This window comes from Ambystoma mexicanum, chromosome 7p, assembly GCF_040938575.1.
Source record: "Ambystoma mexicanum isolate Mex_15411 chromosome 7p, UKY_AmexF1_1, whole genome shotgun sequence".
NCBI classification, from domain to species: Eukaryota; Metazoa; Chordata; class Amphibia; order Caudata; family Ambystomatidae; genus Ambystoma; species Ambystoma mexicanum.
In genome coordinates, this window is record NC_090939.1 from 473,890,711 (window position 1) to 473,912,955 (window position 22,245).

The 22,245-nt window shown below is 45.3% G+C and overlaps 1 protein-coding gene across 5 annotated transcripts in view; it reads right to left on the bottom strand.

Moving 5' to 3' along the window:
- The window catches only part of KDM6A (lysine demethylase 6A), a 1,954,130-nt gene that overhangs the window by 66,297 nt on the left and 1,865,588 nt on the right, over positions 1-22,245 (bottom strand). For all 5 annotated transcript variants that reach the window (XM_069636498.1, XM_069636499.1, XM_069636495.1 and 2 more), the window contains one exon: positions 3,183-3,309. In XM_069636498.1, coding sequence (XP_069492599.1) covers positions 3,183-3,309 — 127 coding nt within the window. The remainder of the gene's footprint in view (positions 1-3,182; positions 3,310-22,245) is intronic.

Here is a 22,245-nt window from a genome sequence, read left to right on the forward strand (position 1 = left end):
GCTCCCCCAGTCTCAGCCCCGGAAGACTGGACGAGTGACTGCGCTGGAAATTTTGCAGACGGATGGCCCAAAGCCAGTTTCTTGTCCCGCTAACCTAGGGATTACGACTGCATTTTCGAGCACGATGCACAGGCCTCGGTGTCATGACTCGTACCCAAGCACCACAGACAAACGTTGCGGGGGTCAGTCACTGACATTTTGGCCTGGCAATCGGTGCACCTCTTGAAGCCTGAAATCCGGTGAGTTGACATTGCGGTCGAGGTTTACTGAAGAGAAAGTCAATTGATGACAAATAAACATCTAGCGAAACTCAAAATCATGTTCCCGAAACAGCATGCAAGCGCGTGGAAAAAAGGAACTGAAGCATGGGGCATAGTGGCGTGCTATATAAACAATGCCTGATGTCATGCCCAGAGCCAACTATCGAGCACCGAGCAAGACGGATCAACGGCCGTGTTGAGGACCACTACTTCCCCTGTTGAAAAGGTTTCCGAGCAGCAGGGCTGCTCGAGGATATCTGTCATTAAGAGGAATCTGTGGGAGAAACGTAATCCACTGAAAATCCCTTTTGAGTGTAGTCTAGGGTCATACAAAATAAACCCCATTGCACTGCATTGTAAGATGCATTGTGCAATGATAAAGAGTTACAAAAACAGTAACAAAGTCAAAGGACTAAGGGAACCAGTTTCCGAGTACTCACAGCCTTAAGGACTTGTCAGTTTCCCCATAACATGAGAGCAAAAGCTCATTGGATTGAAGCTGAACGCTACACTTCACTGTAAAAAGTCAGGTAAAGATGAAACACAAAAGCAGCAAGTTTGGGGGTTCATAGAACACGGAGGGAAAGTTACTAAAAGCTAAATCTTTCCAGACACCTGAAGCGGCCTCGCTGAAGCTGGAAACCTCGTGCAAACGTGGAGCCGATGGGGACTGCTGCATCGAGGGAGAGCCCATAGCAGGAGTGGCCAATTTCACCAATTGGAGCATTTGGTCATTTAAGGGCCTCCCAACTCGGCCTGTGATGCACCCAACTCGTGGCAGGAATTAGCTTGCTCCAACGAGGAGTCCAAATCGTGCTGATCCTTCTTCTTGTGGGACAAGGACGAAGAGTGGCTTCACGAGTGCGACCTCTTCATTGTCTTTTGGCACCCGTTCTCCCTCCTCCAGGGTAGGCCCTTCCGCCTCGTGCTCGGATGACCTAGCGGTCGAACAAGCAGGTGACTTTGATGGAGGGCACCCCAACATGAGCTTCACTGCCTGCTCCCTAAATGATTTGGGTTTCATCTTTTGACAGGACCCGCAGTCTTCAGTGACATGGTTGGTTCCCAGAAACCACACGCAAATGTTGTGGGGGGTCGGTTATTGACATTTTTGCGTTACAGTCCCTACGTCTTTTGAACCCAGATGCCTTGGGAGTAGACAGGGTGGCAAAGTATGTTGAATTTTACACATGAAAAATCGACTCGATTGAATTTAATTGTTTCTCTGAGAGAATTGTTCCTATCGAGCAGAGTGCTGAGCACGGGGAAAAAAGAAACTGGAGTATGGAGGCGTAGTGACGTAGTATATGCACGGCAACCCGACGTCAGATCTGGAGTTGAGGGGCTGCACGTTGAGTCAGAGGGATCGACTGCTAAATGGGGGCGGGTTTGGGTTGAATACTGTGCGTCCAATTTCATTGCATGATTTTACTGCACTTCCAAAATGCTCGTCACGGGTTACACATACACGTTCTGACAGCAGGTTTTAAATAACCTGAACAGTACACTTATGCATTTTCTAAATGTCATCCTACGATACTGTCAAATTCCACACAATGCACCATTGCAGATCGAGCGGAATTTGACAGTTTCGTAAGAAGCTTTTTCCCAAACTCACATACTGATTTCATTCTTCCTCTGCCATCCCCTTCCATATGAAGCAGGGGACACCCCTGCAGCTCCTGATCACATTATACTGTACGTACAAGGGAAGCAGGGATATGCCTGCAACCCCCCCACTCCCTTTATACAGTATAACAGATGCAAAAACAACCACTCTTCAAACCCGATCAGATCGGGTTGCAAGCATTTCGTAATGCTGATTTGCGCACTAATCGGCAATTCGGCAAAATGTTTTTGATGGAATCTCCTGTTTCTGTTGAGGTGCACCGCGCCCCCGGTCGAACCGTTTTCAGAGCAGCGGATGCTGGAATGGAGATCTATCTGATGAAGAATCCGCGGGAGAAAGCAATCCATTGAAATGTACATCCATGTTTTGGGCTTGTGTAAAGTTGTGAAGTCTTTCCATAACATTCTTGCGAAGCATACAACTTTAGGAATCGTTTTCCTATGTGTTCTAATCAAACTAAGTGCTGATGAGGAGCCAACACAGGCACTGTCTTGTTGTAGTCAAAGCTGGAAGTTTTAGGAGGTGACAATGCATAGCACAACAAAAAGAATACTTTTTAAAAAACATTGCAGAGGCATTCTGAAGCAGTGGCTAAGCAAGCGAAAACCAAAAACTAAAGCAACAGAGCCATGAATGCCCCATATAGATGTGCCTCTGACATTCTATCTGGCACCTTTGGCGCCTTTGATGTGGAGCCGACGCGGCACATAGCCACTGTGAGCAGCATGTTGGCTGATAACGTTTCTGCACCTGGGAAGTTACTTCAAAGATGAGGAATCTGTGGGAAGAAATTAGATGATGACTTATACAAATGATCAGTACATGATAGCAAGCCAGTCCAGTAAAGAGGATGATTAGGACTATGGAGTTCACACCTTGGCAGAGGTACACACAAAATCCATTCGGTCATATCATGGCTTTTGCAAAAGAGTTAGAAAAACATACTTAAACTCAACATTTCAACAAAATAAAGTTCTATTGTTTAATTCTTCATACTCAGGAAGGACTGCCATCTAAATACAAAGTAAGAAAAAATGGAGGTGGAAAAATAAAATCACATGGTGTATAAGGCAAATAGAGAGCCTTCCATATTAGGATTTGACATTTAAGAGTTGTCCATCTTCATAGATGGACTCACCTCAGATCAAGGGCTGTAATGACAAGCAGAGGTGAAGGAGAACGAACATGTGTTATATTGAGAAGAACATACAATTTAACAAAACAAACTAACCCGTCTTTGGGAAGAATAGATTTGAAACCCTGTTGCCTTACAATATGAAATGACTACTGACCTCACAAATGTTGCAGTAATGAGCAGGCTCATCCTTTGCACACCCATGCCACGCAATCTCTTTTCCTGGAGCAACAAGAGCTTCCCTCAGTGCTTGGCACTGTTTTAAGGTTCTCAGTAAACAGTATCTAAAACCAAAATATTGAAGGATGCTTAGCAAAAGAGTAAACAATTAATATTTTCTTTACAACCATTTTTCATATTCTGCTTCCATGCTTCCTTAGACCATCACTAGGTCCCCTTAATGTTCACATAGAGCAACCAAAAAATACATTAACAATTTGAATTACAAAATAAGCAAACAGTAGACTGTCTCTGTAGACAACCAATATGTTCTTCACTACTGGACTTTGCGATTGACAAGGTGTCGTCACATCTCCCCAAAGGGGAGCCCTTTTTCGTGAGGCTAGGGAGGTGCGGCTGCTACCCAATAGTCCCCCCTAGAGGTAGCTTAATGCGCGAGGACCTCATGGGGAGAAACTCCCCCTTGACCTCATGGGGAGAAAAAGTACCACCTGGGGTGCAGCCCTGGAAACCCACTCACACCGACACATTCCCTAGTCCTACACACCACCTCTAATCTTTCCTTAGAGAGAAAACATGCATTATTGTCATAGTGATGAACCCAATGAAGTAGGAAGGACTAGGAAGAACATCAGAAGCATGAAGATTACACCTTTAAGTACTGCCACAGGTGGCTCACCTGAATCATGCTGAGTGCCCTCGCGGTCATGCGCTGCAGGTGTGGACGATAGGCGGGGGCCGAACCAGTCCTACATACAGGAAAGTGAAGACTGACTCGAAGTTGTCTGCGAAGAGCGAGGATGCAGGGAAATTCGAATCCCTACAAAAGCAGGTATAGTAGCAGATGGCGGCGAGACGCTGTGGGAGTCGACTGGGGACTCTGCAGGAGCATATCCCTCTGCCTGTCCTGGAAAGAAAAGCAGTGGCATAACCTTGGCCAGGTGGACCAACGGGTCCCACAGAGAGGCAGAGACCGCAAAGGTGGGAGATCTGCGAGAACGCTTGGAGACTGTTGGCTGAAGAAGGTGCTTTGAAGAACCGGAACAGTGCCTGACTCTGCGTAAAGGTAAAAGTGGCATGGGAGGACCGGTGGGGATAAAAAGGGAAGCAAAAACACAAAGTATCCGGGGAACGCTTTCTCCTCTCAGTGGTGCTTACAAAATCACTGACCACCAGAGAAGGGTCTGGGACCCAAACTTGGAGACGGAAAGCATCAGAGGAAATTTTCGTCACAGTGGAAAAGAGAACCACTGACTATAAGATAAGAGTCTGGGACCCTAATAAGATTTGGGACTTTGTTGAGAACAAGTCAAAGGGGCAAAATGTGCATGAAGTTAAAAACATTAAGAAAGAAATATATCAAGCCATACCAGGAGAAGGAAGTCATTCTCCTGTTACCACATCGGGAGTTCTGAGAAAGATGTCAGGGGAAGGGAGTAATTCCCCCTGGCCTTGTGTTGAACTGTGCCAAAGCATACCAAGAGAATGAAGGCATTCTCTTGGTAGTGAGCTGCGAGTAGAGATCAAGAAGCCACAGGGAAGTAGTCATTCCCCCTGGTTCTATTGAAGAGTATAAGGAGCCGTACCAGGAGACGAGAGCCATTCGCCTGGAGTGTTGTGCAAGCACTGGGAAGGGAGTCGTTCTCCCTGGCAACTGTGATTTGAGAGAACAATCTTTTGAACGTTACCCAAGAAGAAGGAGAAGAGAGCCATTCTCCTTAAAGAAGGAACTTTTTGTTAGTTTTGTTTAGTTTAGATAGAAGTAGGTTTTTGACAAAGGAAGGGGGAATTTATGTTGACAAATATTCTGACAGACCCTTTCAAGGACCTTTTTCCTCACAGAAATTAAAGTCTATAACCAAAATCATGCCACCTTTTTGTCAGCTTCCTCCTTTGACACCCTTACAACTTCTATACCTTTATGGAAGTTGAACAAATCACTTATCTCTGGGAAATGATCATTTTGATGGATTAGTCCTTGGTCGACTTAACTTGGGTTTATGTGGCAGTGTCAGTTGAACCACAAAAATGTTTACCGCAAAAGGGGGCGCAGTTCAACTCCACGTCAAGGCCTCTTAATGCCACATTTCCTTGGCTTTGTATAGTATATCAGGTAGCTAGATTTACCTCGCAGCACCCTATGAGCTCAGTTTCCTCTTTTTTCGGCATGCTGATCAGTGTGAGGGAACCGTAAAAAACGGTATTCACAATCTCTGTCTCTCAGAGAGAGAAAGGGAGGGCGATGAGGAATTTGTGGGAGGGACATCCATCAGGAAGAACATTAGCATAGGCAAGTTATTTATTCTTTTAATGGACAGTGTCAGATTCATCATCTTGGATAGACTCCGAAAGTAGTACTTCATCTCGAGGAGGAAGGGACATTGATACTAGATAAGCTGGTTACATCAGAACATTTTGCAGAATCACTCTGCTGAACTTGGCGTCTTGAACCGAAAGGGAGTCTAAACAATAGCGTTTTGCAAACATGTGTAAAGTCAACCAAATTGCAGCATGGCAAATGTTCCTAACTGGCACCTCTTTTATGCAGGGTAGAAGCAGGAGCTAGCCTCCTAGTTCAGTGGGCCCTGAGGCTCCTGGTTACCTCCTTGACTGCAAAGGAATAGCACTGTGCAATGTTTATTTATATACAGGAAGAACTATGCTCTTTTGATCACAAAAGACCATACAATAGATAAGAAATCAGATTACAGTGGGGTGAGTTTGAGGGACATTCTGACCAGTTTGTGGAGGGGAGTAAATGGAACAGTCACTTGCGACAATAGATAAGTGGACATACATAGATTTAGGACAACTAGCAATCGTAATTTTTTAAGTGCAGGTAGGCGGTATGGCCAGTTGTGCTCAGGATGTGACCAAGATGGGCAAAGTGCTAGAATGGAAGCAGATGAAATGAGACAAAGGCAGGTAAGAGGTGTGGGAAAAATGTCAACTAGCAGGGAAATGAGAGGAATGCTTTTATGGTTTTGAACAAATCCTTGTGGGTGAGGCGAACTGCTGTTCCAGTTTTGGAGATAAAAGTAGAGAAGGTGTGAAAAGGTTCACAGATGAAGCCAAGGTTTCTAGCTGAATAAGAGTAGGGGAGAGTGTCAGGTGGGAACCTGATTGGCAGAGGAAGCGATGAGAGGGAGCTTTGCAGGGAAGAAGAGTACCTCTGTTTTGGTAGAGTTTAACATCAGAGAGTGCAAAGCCATCCAATATTTAATGGCAGAGAGACAGTTAATTTTGATAGCGAGATCAGAGGAGTGTTCAGGAAAAGATAAAATGATTTGGATGTTGTCCATGAAGAGGTGGTACGAGAACCCAAAGGAGGAGATTAGTGCCCCAAGAGCAGAAGTGTAGAGTGTAAAGAAGCGCGAACCCAAGAACGAAGCCTTGTGGAACACCAACAGTGAGAGGAGCGAGTTGAGCAGTGTTGTTGCTCCAAGAGGCAGAGAATTGGCGATTTGAAAGGTAGGATTCAATCCAGTCAAGGGCTTGATCGCGTATCCCAAGAAGAGAGAGTATTAAGGAGATCAGAGTGATCAACAGTGTCAAAGGCAGCAGACCGGTCAAGGACAATTAGGAGAGAGGATAAGTTTGAGTGCTTAGCAGAGGCAATGAAGATGGACACATTCAGGAGAGCAGTTTCCATGGAGTGAAACCTGCTTGTAGGGGGGTCTGGAATGTTGTGGATGTGTAGGAAGGTTTAAGTTACTTACCTGTAACTGGATGCACATGCTCATGAATATTCCCTGTCGGCAGGCTGGGAATCCTTGGTAAAAGAAAAAACTGTTTCACTTTTACTTTAAAACTGTACTTTTTTAATTTATTTTTTATTTTAATACAGCTTATTACAAACTTTTCAAAAGGATGGAAAAACGAAACTGTACTTCTCTAAACCAATCCCTGTCCTCTGGGCCATACTGCCCCCATCCAATGACAGCCCTCTCCCCAAGCTCCACCCCTGGTGGCCATCTTCAGATTTTTACTGCACGCTTTAGTGTTGGGAGTCCTCAAGTTGCTCTCCAAGCTACTTTCATTTTTTTTTTTTGGATCCAAAATATTTACAATTTTGACCTATTTTGCTTAAAGGATCCGCTACCAGCAAATATATTCATCCACTGTCAGATCGTCATCGAAGTTTCGAGAAGGCCCAACCTTGGGCCTACTCCTCACCTTTTCAACCATGAGTGAGGAGAAGGAGCATCAAAGCCTCTTCAAACTCTGCGCCAAGTGTGGATTAAGAAACGTCTTCATGGAAGATCAGCATCAGAAATTCTTAGATTGCCTGCATCCGGACTACGATGATGAGGGATACAAAGTGTGCCGTGGTTTTTAGAGGAAAACCAAAAAAAGACTGCAACAGCAGAAAGTCGGTGTTGCTCAAGTCGAGCAAGGCCACTGACTCAGTCGCAGGGCAGAGTCAAGACTCAAGGACTGGCCGGTACGAGGTGAAAACTTGCGTCCAGAAGTGGTTTAGATTGTTTGAGAACACCCTGCTTGTGGGGGTCCAAGAGAAGGTCCAGCTACGCGCCCCCTAGCGCCTCTGGGTTTGCAGCTGATGCAGGACCAGAGTCGGGGAAGAGGTGATCGGCAGCGACCTCAACGGTGAGCCCAACATCGAAAGGGTCCTCTTCAAAGAGGAAGTCCCCAAACATGACAAAACTCTGTGTCCGCGGATAAGCCGATGCCGGACAAGTCCGGGGAGGACTCGTCAATGCTGACAAAGACCTCACAGCATGCCAAGCCAACGGAGTGGATGACTGCATCGTCGAAAACAATCGGTGACAAGCTCATCATTGTCAAAGTCAGCGACGACCGCTGCGATGGCAGTGAAGGAGAGTGGGTCAACGAAGGAGGTGGCGGCCACTCCATGGGTGTCCTCCTCTCCCCCCCCCCCCCCCCGAGGCAAGGGTGTCGGTCAAGTGGTACAGCGAGTAGATCGCTCGCTTTAACATCCGTGCAGAGCCTGCTAACGCAGGTTCGAATCCCGGCGGGGCCAAACTCATCCTTCCAGGTCGATAAATGAGCACCACACACCGTGGGTAATAAGCAGCGCTCAGATACCTGAGGGTTCGAAGCGCTATATAAAGGCCAAATTATTATTATTAATTATTATTAAGGTACATCTGGAGAAGCAGCGATGAAGGCGGCGGCATTCCAGGGTCAGGGATGGACTTGGTGACCGCAGAGACACAGCGGCCTTCTGAGAAGGAGAGAGAGAGACAGTCCCTCCAGTGGTGCTTCCCCGGTACATGGATCAGGGGGCCGTCCCAGACAGACCAGAGCAGATCTACCGACGAGGACAATGGTCTGCAGGACCATTGCTACATGGATCACAAAGGGTCTCCTGCTCGCAAGAGGAGGCGCATCAGCCAGACCAGACTCCTCTTGCTCTGTTCAGCCCCAGACATATGGACGTGTCGCTGGATATTCTAACAATCATGCACACACTGGTCACCAAAATCCAACAGAGGATGTGTCCAGGACCTATGCCTTCACGGGACACGCAGGAGCCCCCGAGGCTAAGCTCGCACCAAAGAAAAAGGCCAAAAGGGGCACTGGTTCCTAGCCATCATCTGACACCACCACCTTGTCGCGAAAAGACCTGACCCAGAGCCCTGGACCCGCATATGGACACGGGCATGGACACAGCAACCACGGCCACCGACGCGGATGCCTACTTAATCACAGCCGACGGGGAGCCACTGCATGCGGACGAGCCACATAGGGCCTCCCCACCAGACGAAGTTGGATCCTTTCATTCGGCCATATCAAGGGCCTCTGAGGTGATTCAGTTAACCCCTGAGGAGACCAAGAAAGAAGGCTTCCTATACCAACAGCGTGAGTCGAGAAGAAAGACCATCATGTCTGTTCCCTTCCTGGACGACATCTGGGAGTAAGGCCTGGCGCTAATGAAGAACCCAAGTACAGCCCCGACCAAGCAGGGCAGGCTGGAGAAGAAGTACAGGGTCCCCAATTCATCCGCCAGGTGCTTAAGGTCTCAGCCCTCACCCGACTCAGTGCTTTCGGCAGCAGCCAGGAAGCACTCAGTGAACCCATCGTCGGCAGCCATGGTAGCCCCGGACCAGGAGGGGAAGAAGCTGGATTCAATGGGCAAGAGAATAATTTACATGGCAGCCTCTACCATCAATGCAGGTAACGGCCCAGCCATCTTGTCCCGATACGACCGGGAACTAGGGTTCAAGTTGGGTCCTATTGTGGACTTACTGTTTGTTTGTTTTATTATTTATAATGTGCAATTATACCCAAGGGTATCAGGGCGCAGCAGTTACAAGAATATGCGAAGCTTAGTTACAGGTATAGAGGTACACAATGACAATAGGGAGGGTAGACAATGTAAGCAATAACAAAATTACAAGGGTGGGCACACAGGTTACACGGTGTGCGGATAGCATGAAGGAAGCCATAGCATTTAGCTATCTTGGTGGTTGTTCAGTTTCAACCATGATGTTACCTTGGCGCGGAAGTGCAAGTAGGGCACTTCCTAAACTACTAAACTACTGTCTACTGTCTACTTCCTAAACTTCTTGTCTACTGGCCAAAGACAAGAAGGTCAAGGCAATGGAGCTCTTTTAGGAGGGGGAGGTGGACTCGGATCACGCCATCACGGTGGCAGTAGACATCACGGACACTGGTTTCCGCCAGATGGGGAACTGGGTGTCTCTGCACTGTCAAGGTTGGTTGAAGGCAACTAACTTCCGCCCAGACGTCAGACTAAGGTACTGGATATGCCGTTCGACAGGGAGAACCTCTTCAGAAAGGCAGTCGATGTGTCTTTGCAAACGATAAAGACTGACGCAGAGTAGTGTTTCTTAGGAACTTTACAGCAGTGACGGCCGTCGTCCTTTCGTTCTTCCAGAGGTAAAAAAGGAAAATCCTCCAAAGGATATAATATGCTGTACCGACAGCGTACAGGGGTCGCTCTCAAGGCAGCGGAGGACAGCGGCAGCGCCGCCGCAGGGTAGAGCGCCGACCCCAAAGCAGGCCTGAACAGGCCGTGGCCTCGGACCCCCACCTACGCGCCCCAGTGGGAGGCAAGCTGGCGAAATTCGCCGGCACGCATGAGAACACCACCACGGACAGGTGTCCTTGTATTCCACCGATTCATTGACAACAACAACACGGACCACAGCTTCTGCAGGAGGTGCGGGCCATGGTAAAGAAGGGGGCAATAGAACCCACCCCCCAGTGGCTCCGGGGGAAACTCCAGATACTTTCTGGTTCAAAAGAAAAGCGGGCGGTGGAGGCCGATCCTACATCTTCGTCGTCGCAACAAGTACTTGAAGTCCCAAAAGTTCTGGATGGTCACATTGCAGCACGTGCTCGGCCAGCTAGAGCATGGAGATTTTCTGACGTTGTTGGATCTGGAGGATGCCTACTTCCACATTTCCTTTCACAAGAAACACTGCAAGTTCCTACGGTTTGTAGTTCCAGGTCAGCATTACCAGTTCAAGGCTCTGCCTTTTTGGCCTGAAATCGGCCCAGCGAGTGTTTATGCAGTGCCTGGCCCCAGGGGCGGCAAATCATTGTCTACAAGGCATCCACGTAAACCCATCTGGACGACTGGATGGGGCTTTCCTGCTCGCACGCTCGGGCGGGCGAACACACATCGAAGACTGTACATCTGCTGAAGGAGTTTGGGTTCTCCATAAACTAACCAAAGTCTTGCTTGGCACCATATCAGGATGTGCTGTTTCTAGGTGCCAGACTCCGCATCGTGACATGTTTGGCATCACCCTGGGAGGAGAGGGTGAGAGCCATACAAGGCAAAGTACAGTGCTTGTCGTCGGTGCAAAAGACGATTCGGGCCATCAAGTCGCTGTTGGGCATGATGTCCTCCTTCATCAGCCTCGTTCGCCTGTGCAGACTTCACATGAGATTTCTTCCAGGCGTTCCAGGATGCGAGGAATCCGATACAGGTGTCGGGGAACTTTGCGGACAAGATCTCACTCAACGAGGAGTTCCGTCGAACGATTCAGTGGTGGGGCGTATAGCCACATCTCGTCCAGGGAGACCCATTTCAGCCTCCTCCTTACCAGTAGACGGTCACCACAACTCCTCCCTAGAGGGATGGGGAGCCCACACCGAAAAGTTGCATGCCAGTGGCCGCTGGCAACTGGAGGAAAAGGACCTCAAAATCAACGTCCTGGAACGTCAGGCTGTATTCTGGGACCTCAAGTCTTTTCTCCCGTCGTTGAAGGGTAAGGTGGTGAGGATCTTCATAGACGACACCACCATCATGTTCTACATACGGAAAAAGGGGGACGGGGGGACCTGCTCACCAGCGCTTTCCAAGGAGGCCCAGGATCTGTGGGATTGGGCAGTTCATCAAGGAATGTTCCTTGTCCTGTTTCAGCTAGTGGGAGTCACGAACACCATTGCGGACTCGCTCAGCAGGGACCTGTGTTCTTGCCACGAGTGAGAACTTCATCAGGACCATGTGGACTTTCTGGTGGCCAAATGGGGCCAGCCCCAGATCGATCTCTTCGTGACAGCAGCTAACACCAAGTGCAGAGGTTTGCCCACAGGTTCCCTCAACAGAGGAGCATGGGGGACGTGTTCTCGTTCCCCTGGCAGGGACGGTTCCTGTACGCCTTCCCTCAGTTTCCACTCCTTACGTGTGATCAACACACAGACAGTGCCATTGCAGGATAATACTCGTCGCTCTGGCGTGGCAGAGGCAAATCTGGTATCCAGGCTTACTACGTCTGTCAGTGGCCCCGTCCATCCGGCTGCCTCGGTCCCCGGACCTTCTGGCAAGAGAAAGGTGGTGGGGGGGGGATTCTGCATTACGACCCAGAGACTCTAAACCCGAGGGCATGGCTCCTGCAGCCCTTGAGTTTGGAGGTTATGCTTTACCCGCGGAATGTAAGGGCATCCTGGCCAGAGCATCGTCAACGCTGAAGGGCTACAGACATAAATGGAAACGCTTTGATGCGTAGTGCCAGACTCAGAAGATTACCCCTCTGCATGGAACAGCTCCACAACTTCTTCCTTACTTGCTTTCCTTGGCCAAAGCGGGACAGGCTTACGCCTCTTTAATTTACTTTATTATATTTATATAGCGCAGCCATGGACCCATAGGCATTAGGGCGTGTAACAAGACGGACAAGAAACAGAGGGGGGAGTAAGAAGTAGGTGAGGTCAGAGTACAGAACTAGTCAGAAAGGAGGGAGGCAGGAGACATATCCAATCAAGTTACGAAAAGAGCCACGTTTTCAGCTTTTTTCTGAAAAGACTCAGGGAGGTAAGACCGCGTAGCTCAGAAGGGATCAAGTTCCAAGCCTTCAGGGCTGCAGCGAAGAAGGCTCTATTTTGAACCTTGTTCATTTTACATCTAGGTGTGACCAGCAGATTTTTTTTTTAAACTTCTGTTTATTAGGTTCACAATACATCAGTTCCACATAGGCTTAAACTAACATATCAGTACAATTTTCAAATGAAAACACGAACAAACCAATTAAACCAACTCTTACAATAAAATCAACTATGTAAAACTCAACTAAATGAACCCCACCAAATATCTAACCCTACACACACAAAACACCATGAAGACAAAACACAACATCACGAGAAGGGAAGCAAACGAAAATAAAGAAATAAATAATGATTAAAGTTTTTTTTTTAAAACTCCTTAAACCAATCTCCACTTGTCTCCAAAACGTTCCATAGATTAGTAAATCAATCATAGAGAGCATCAAACGAACCCCATAGCAACAAATATTCGTCCTCCTTGCCTCTATTCTTCAACGAAACCTTAGCATACCTAGACAACACCCTCAGATCTATCAACCAATCTCAACGCTTGGTTTCTTCCTAGTTTTCCAGCTCCTGAGGATTAACCTAATCGTAACCATCACAGCTCTATCAATCTAAAAATTATGTTTCCTAATCTGAGCGCCCCTTTCAACATGCGAGAGCAAGATTATATTGGCCGCAGATCTAGGTAAACGTATTCCAAAAATGAAAGCAATCGCATCTATCACCTCACACCAAAATGACAGTACTCTAGGGCATTCCCACAATAGATGTAAAAGAGTACCTCTAGACGCACCACAACTCCAACACAAATCATCCGATCTCAACCGCAACTTAAACATCCGCACAGGTGTCTAATACAATCTTTCCACAATTTTCTGCCGAATTAGACGCAAGGTTAAATCTTTCCCTAGATTCACACCCACTCTCAAAATATCTTTCCATTCAACATCTGAAATGACCCTGCTAACATCATTCGACCAAGCAATTCTCAACCCATCCCATGCCAACAGGTGTTTCGCATTCATGGGCATGAAATTCATGTAAGTTTGTGCACCATACTCTTGACCATCCATTAATTTACTAATCTCCGGCCTCCTTCCAAGCGAGCCACTCACCATAGAAATTCTATGTTCAACCACCAGAGCCAATCTCAAATACCTAGCAATTTCTCTTGGACCCAGATATAATCTATCCACCAACTCCACAAAACTCAACATCAGAGTCCCATCTGAAACATCCCCCAGTTTCAAAATACCCCTCGAGACCAAACTCTTCCAATGAAGAAATTTATTATCAATCTTTATTGCTTCATTATACCAAATGGAGGCATCTACACTGAAACCATAAGTCTGTCCATTCTCATCAAACCAAGCGCCCAAAATCTGTCTGGTAACCCCAATTGACTTCAAAACCAATTTCTTATTGGACAACTTTTCCATACAATAAATAGTTTCCAAATGAAACGGTGCACACATCCCCCTCTCCATTTGCAACCAGAATGGCTCCTTAACAGACTCTACTGTAAAGTAATAGGAGCTCTTCTTAAGTAAAAAGGACAGATAATACTTTACTAGATCCGGGTAGCCAAAACCTCCTTCATCCACTTTCTGCATCAAAATGAACTTCGGAACATGAGGCCTCTTCCCAACTCCCCATAAAAAAAGTTTGAAAGAGATTCTCAATCTTCAAAAATTGTTTTTTTATAAATCAACAATGGAATGGATTGAACAATATACAATATGTTTGGCAACAGAACCATCTTAATGGCATTTACTTTAGCCCATAGAGAGAAATTCAATCTCTCCCATTTCCTAACCATTAAGGCCAGCTTAGCCAACACCTTATCCAAATTGCATTGCACTATTTTATTCAAATCTCCAACAATACAAATTCCCAAATAAGTGACCCCGCCAGGCGACCAGCCACAATTCCAAATGTCCCTAATAACATTATCGCAAGTTCTAGACAGCGGAAAAATCTCAGTTTTTTCCCAATTAACTTTGTGGCCAGACAATTTACCAACCTCCTCAAACATCTCCCTTACCACAATACCACATTCACTTGGATTGGACAACAAAAATCAACATATCAGCAGATCTTGATTATTGGACCGAAGGGATCTGCTATTAACCTTTTACGGATGAGGTTTTGCAAGTACAGGCACAGAAGGCCGGATCTGCATTTAACTATAATGACCGAAAGGATGAAACGGATCCAAGCTTCCATCAGGAAACAATGCAGAGCCTGCCTCGATGCTGAGACATAGTCAGGGAGGGAGAGACCAACTACGACTCGGACTGCTACATTCTGGACAACCTGGAGTCTATCGATGTCCGCTTTACGTAGGCCCACCAGAGTATTACTACAATAATCTATCTTGGAACAAATAATAGCTCTCGCTTTGGTTGCAGCGTTATCCTGGGAAATAAAAAGGTCTAAGGTGCGCCAGCAGCTTCACATAATAAACAGCTGCTGAGACAAAGCAAGCCACGTGAGACCTCATATTCAATAGCTGGTCAAGAGTAACCCCTAGGATTTTAACTTTTGCCTGTGGATAAAGTTTCACTTCACCAAGCATAAAGCAACAATAGTCAGCGTGCAACTTCTCTCGCATCGATGCAGTGCCTACAGTCATCAACTCAGTTTTACTTCTGTTGAGGGAGAGATTATTGCTGTCCATCCAGTTCTCAATCAGAGAGTAGACTCTATTAAGTTCACCTTCATCTGTGGCATGAAAGCCAGTCAGTGGGATGACACATTGAGTGACATCCGCATAGTTAGATAATATGACTCCCTCCTCCTCCAAAAGGGCAAAGAAGGGAGCCATGAAGATGTTCTAAAAGCATGGGGAGATACAGGCCCCCTGTGGCACCCTGAAGTCCACTGGCACCGGAGCAGCCTCTACCTCATCCACAGAAATCCTACTTTCTCTATTGGCTAAAAAAAGACCCTATCCATTGAGCTGCGAGAGGTGAAAGATTTGCCACCTCCACCATTCTGGAAACCAGAATGGCGTGTCCAACCAAGTCAAATGCAGCTGACAAATCCAATGATATTAAGAGAGACAGAGATCCTTCGTCCAATCGCTCCAAAAGTCTTGATTTCAATTCCAATAATGACGTCTCAGTTTCAAAACCCCTTCTGAAACCTGATCGATAGGGGTTCAAGATGGGGAATTCGTTGAGGTGTTTAGAAATTTGATTATAGGCAATGCGGTCAAAGATTTTCAATAAGCACAGAGTATTAGATACGGGCCTATAGTTAAGGGAAACCTCCTGATCAAGGCCAGGTTTTTTTTTAATATGGGGGTGATCCAGTTTTTTTTATATCCACTGGAATGGACCCTACTGTTAAGGAAGAGTCGATGAATTGCAGATAGCATGCAGAAGGACGGGGGGACATGATTTAATTATCATTGAAGAGCACGGGTCTCCTCTGCACCTGGTAGCTTTCAGCTGTTCTACAACTGTAGCCAGGTCCTCAACCCCGATAGGTGTAAAATTAAACTGGGGAATGGAGGGGCATCTAACAAAAGACTCCCGCCTGACATCTTTCGTAGTAAAAAAGCAGTTTTTTTTCCCTTTTTGAAACTATGTCCAACCTAATGACGTTGAGCTTGTTTTGCATCGTCTCTTGAATTTTTTTACACCAGGAGGCATCCTTAATTAAGGAATTAGGTAACGGAGGGGAAATGTTCTCGTGTTCCTTCAATGGTTTAAATTATTCTTTCACATCAGACTTAGCGCTCTGAAATCTTGAGTTGTGAAAGTTTTTCTTGGTTGCCACAATCTCTGATTCATACACTTAAGCAGCTGCTTTGTAAACCACCAGAGATTGGGGACATTGATTGGCTTTCCACAAATGGAAGAGCTTAAGAGAATGATTGCAGTCTTTGCAGGTCCAATGAAAACCAGGGTTTGCTTTTCTTCCCTTATGGATTTCAAAGGGGCCAGGGAGTTGGTAATGGCATCTAGGTTATCAATAAGAATTTTAGACATATCAGACACAGGTGTGGAGTCCCCAAAGAGGGTATTAGAGCCAATTAGAGTCAATTATTTCACGGGTGAGCAATTATAAGTTCCGCACCAGCGTGGTATGGGGCTTTCGGTTTTTTACTTTTAAAGGGAATGTAGCCAAAATCGAAGGGTGCACAAAGGCATGGTCGGATCAAGAATAGGGGGTAGCCAGAAAGTCCTGGCTATCCACAGTGTTCATCGAGACCCAATATAATATGTGGCCCAGTTGGTGGGTGGTGACATGGATTTTTTTTTTTATTGGTTTATATAAACCTTTAAAAAAACAGAACAAAAGAGTAGACAATTTTTACATATGTTCCGATCAGTGTCCTTGACAAAACAAGCATTTCGATACGTGCCATTATCAAGCTAAGTTACATACATTGAGTTATTTCCTTAAATAAAAAGTTTACAACTGCGTGTCTGACTTTGTTGTGCTAACTCATCTCGTTAGTTTGCACAGATATACTAGCACCTCCATTGTTCAAGTGTATGTAGTTCAGTCCCACATCTTTGACTTCCAAGCTGCTTTTCAACTTTAAGAATGTTGTTAAGACAAATATACGTTTTTTTGTCAGTCCCAATGAACATTAACTCCCACCAATCGTCGGCGTTTCGTGTTTGGTAATTACAAGTGATTGGTTGTAGGAGCCGCGTTCTTAGGTCTCGATAGCTACTACAGAATAGCGTTAGATGTTTTAAGTTTTCCGTATGAAGTTTGCAGAACCAACAGGTTTGTTCTAAGTCTGCATGTTGGAACCATGTACTTTGACGCGCTTTAGTTCTTAGAACGTTAAGTCTAAAGCACATATACAGAGATCTTGCCTGCGAATCTGGAAACCGCAGAACATATTCGTGCGGTTGCTCGAATGCTCTTGCTTCACTCGGGACATCTTTCATTAGTCTTAATTTTCGTCTTAGGTCACAAGTCTTTATCCAATCCAATTGCCATAATTTATTTTTTGCATGGTTTGGATTTTCTTGTAGTGTGGCTTGGTCGATGTCATATTCTTTCAAGACTTCAAGACAGCACTTATTCCAAGTTGACAGCATAGAATTCGGGTTGCTGTTCCCAGGATTGTGTAGAACTTTAAATTGAGCAGCAGGAGTTGGTAATATGGTTTTTCTATATAGGCTTAACAGGCTCCACTTTACCCGTGCTTCAATAGATATAAGACCAAGTTCGTATCGTATACCTACAGTTGGAGTTCCATTTGGTAGTCAAAGTACTCTTGTCCAAAAGGTGTTCTCAAGAGTTGCCCACATATCCCCCCCGAGCACCCAAAAGCGTTTTCGGTGCCATAGATTAATGAAGGTACTGCTTTTTGTTTGTAAAAAGCAACAACTTGAAAGAATATGGCAAAAAGACCCTACAGACAACAACAAAAAAAACTGGAAAATCGCCGACATATCATACAGGGCCATAATAACTAAACTGAAGAAAAATCACTATAATGAACAAATCAACACTGCATCTAATTCTACTGGGAAACTTTTTCAAATACTTAAAAACATTGAAAAACCAGTAGCACTATCTCCCCCTTTTCAACCCACTCAAAAAGACTGTGAAGCAGTTCAAACTGCATTTCACAATAAAATCATCAAGGCGAGAGAAACAATCTCTAATTGTAAGGTAACAAATATCACTACCCCAGGGACAGATAAGATTGACTCACAAAGTCCAAAATTCTACTTTAAACCCATATCACTGGAAGGTATGAACAAAACCCTCTCAAGTATCAAATGCACTTTCATGCACGGAAAATGTACTGCCCCCAAAACTAATCCTTGACAACGCCACCATTTTCGCACCTTTTCTGACAAGGATGGTAAATGCGTCATTTAGAGATGGTAACGTCCCAGCCGCTATCAAAACAGTCACAGTGACACCATTGCCTAAAAAACCTGAACTTAACCAACAGGACCCTGCCAATCTAAGACCAATTACAAATTGCAATTTTTTACTAAAAATACTTGACAGGATTGCTACAGAACAACTCCAAGAATTTGTAGATGACAACAACCTATTACACCCACAACAATCGGGCTTTAGGACGGCCCATAGCACAGAATCAGCGCTTTTGGATCTGCAGACGGAAATGCTGAGCATCCTAGATCAAGGTAAATCTGGTTTACTGATCCTACTGGACCTCTCGGCAGCCTTCGATCTATTGGATCACCGAAGGCTCCGAGAGGCCTTAGATCAATCGGGAAACTGCTCTGATGAGGCCATAGATTGGGTGTCATCATTTCTGCAGGATAGGCAATCTAAAATCGTCTGGGGCAAACACTCCTCTAAAGCTAAACCAGTAAACTGTGGAGTTCCACAGGGCGCCAGCTTCTCCCCGCTACTATTTAACTTATACATGCGATGCCTATGCTCACTTCTGTCCCATCTAGGCATATTTTTCACCAATTTCGCCGATGACACCCAATTGGTGTTTGAACTTACCGGCAACTACAATCAGGACAGCGAAAAACTCTCAAGAATCTACAACATTATCGAGAGTTGGATGAAAGACAATTGGATGTGCTTAAATGCCTCCAAAACGGAACTTATGATCTTCGGTTCTCCTCATGCTAGAAAAAAACTTAGCCTACAATACACCGACTTTAAGATCAAAGAGACACAGATAGCTATAGCAGAAAAAGTCAAAACACTAGGCATCTATCTTCAGGCATCTTTGGGAGCAGAAGCCCATATTGCCTACCTCCAAAAGAACTGTCGCTATTACTTAAAACTATTGAAAAAACTCAGACCCTTGCTGAGCTTACAAAATAGTGCGACAATAGCAAGAGCCACAATTCTCTCCCGGTTAGATTATGGAAACTCTTTACTCCTTGGCGCAAGCACTAAATGCTTAAAACAATGCCAAGTGGTGCAAAACAATATAGTCAGAATAATCACCAACACACCCTTGAGAGATCATATCACAAAAAACAGAAAGGACCTACATTGGCTTGCGATCGAGGATCGCATTACATTCAAAGCCATTACCCTGGTACACCGATGCTTACATGGTAAAGCACCAACTTACCTAAAAAAAGCAATTCGTATGGTATGAATCACATTGCAACCTGAGATCCAATAAATCAGGCCTCTTACGAGTTTTCCCCACCAAAAAAGCTAAAGGATTAGGTAGGGCATTCACGACCAAGGCAATCCTCATATGGAATAAACTCCCCCCGGGGCTGAGATTGGAAGCTAACCATCTAATCTTCAGAAAGCAACTCAAGACATTCCTCTTTAAATAAAATTCCCACACACATCTCTGCCCCAAATGTCTATTACATGTGATCCTGACTGTCCCGTCTTCATACTCCGTCTGTCTTTATGTAAAGCGCTCTGATGCCTGCGGGCTGCAGCGCTATATAAACATATAAAAAAAAAAAAAAACAACAGGTCTTAGGGAACATTTCCCATATTGCTGGTTTATAATTGCGGCTTGACAGGCCAGCTGCCGACATTTACTTTTTGCTGTAATAACCCACGGACCATCATTTAGATTTGAGTTGAGTCTCATGCCCAAATATCTTGTCTTGGTAGTAGTCCTCAGGCTTTCTTTTTCAAGGTGCCAAACAAACTTCTGGTGTTTGTTCGTATTCTCAGATGCGAGATTTTGTAATGTCATTATCTCACATTTCTGTTTATTAATGTGTAGACCGTTTTTTGATACATATGTTTCCAGAATATTTGGTTTACGGTGCCGTCCAATTGGGGTCAGATCTAACAAAATTAGATCAGCAGCATATACAAGCCAACTAACATGAGTCTCGCGTATTTTTGGTGAGAATGAATGACCTTCTTTGAGCGCGTCGCCGATGTCAGAGAGAAAAGGCTGAAAATAATGGCTGCCAAGGGACATCCTTGCTTCATGCCTTTATATGTATGAATCGGTGTTGACAAAGTTCCATTTGCGTCAAGTCTGATTGTGATGGAAGTATCAGTGTGAAGTTCCCTGATGGCATCCAGAAGACTTGGTGGACAGTTCCATTGGAGAGTTTTTCCCACAGTTTATCACGGTCAATGCTGTCAAAAGCATGTGACTTTAGTTTTTGTTCGGAGAGCTTCCACTTTAAACAGGTTTAATATTAGGAGATTTAGAGCACAGCCTACCCCCTTCAAGAAGCCTGCCTGTCTAATGTCCACATGGTTGTTCTCTGTGGCCCATTTTAGTCGTTTTTGTTGTAGGATCGTTGCATAGACTTTTCCCAGGACGTCGAGAAGGGCTATTGGTCTATAGTCTTTTGGGTTGGCTCTATCTCCCTTTTTACAAATTGGTACAATTACCGCGCTCTTCCATGACTTTGGGGGTAGCGCGACTGATGACATTTCTCCCAAACAAGGTTACACAGATGTCAGCCCAAGTTTCTGGGTTCTGCTTGAGTGTGTAGTTTGTCAGCCCATTAGGGCCTGGTGCTCTTGAGGCGTGAGCTTTGCTGATTGTTATTAGGATGTCATCTCTTTCGAACTCGAGATCCCATTGAGTAAGTATTGGTGGCTTCCATTCGGCAGTGTCACAGTTCTTTTTAAACAGCTCAGTATAGAATGACACCAATGATGCTTCAGAGACCATGTTGGTTTGTAAAGCAGCCTGTGACGCAGAGTTGTTATTGATAAATCTCCAATACTCTGATGAATGTTTGTTTTCCATTTTTTTCCATCATAAGTTCGGAGTCATGCTGCAACATGATTGCTTTGTGTGATAGAAACCAATTTTTATATTTTTGTTTAATTAGTCTCTTTGTGTTTGAAAATACTCCGATGTCAGTTCTTGAGATGTTTCGTATTTCTGTGCGCATCAGTCATTTACGCTGTTGGATCTTGAGGTCAAATTTATGTTTGGCAAAAAATTTCCGCTGTTTCAGCCCTTGTTTTTTTTTTCCGTGAATTGTTTTAGCAGATGTTGATATTCAATCTTATTTTGCTCAAACACAAAATCAGTGAGAGACAGCTCTAATTCTGCTGCCAGTGCGTCATCTTCGTGGCCAAGACAGTAGTTAAAATCGCCTAGCCGAAGCAAAGTGAGAATTATGCTGTTGCTGGCAGATAATTAAGAAGGTGCTAAAATTAAGTTTTCTGTTAGAGAGGGGGGCCTATATATTAAAAGAAGATTAACTGTCGATTCTGCATGGAGACCCACTTTTATGTGCATTGCTTCTATTCCATCCATAATATGGCAATGTACTGGCCAAATAGTGAGGTCAGTTTTATATATGAAGGCAACTCCCCCCCACCCCCCACCACTCGCTTCTGGTCTGTCAGAGCAAGACATGCCATAGCCCTCAGGAATAGCTAGCTCTAAGGCCGGGCCAGCAGAATTGGAACCCTATGTTTCAGTGAGTGCTGCAATATCAATGTCATTATGTTCCAAGTAATCACAGACCTTGTGAGGATGTTTGATCAGGGATCTAGTATTTGGGAGCAGGCATGCTAGTTTGGGGGCTGATTTGACGCCTCCTTTCACAAGCTCTGATGTAGTAATAACAGTTTCTGGTGTTAGAATGTCAGACAGCGCGATGTCAGGCTGAGGGGGCAGGGTCAGCGGTAGTCGGAATCCCCTTTAAGAATCCCAAATCGTTCGCTACATGTGTCAAGGGAAGAGAATAAGTAGCACAAACATCCACACAGGGAGGGAAGCCAAGCGTCTCATTAGCAATAGGCAAGTGAGCAGCTAATGAAATAGAATGTACTGCTGCTTCATCCACCATGCTAGCCATTCAAACGTTCAAGATGTT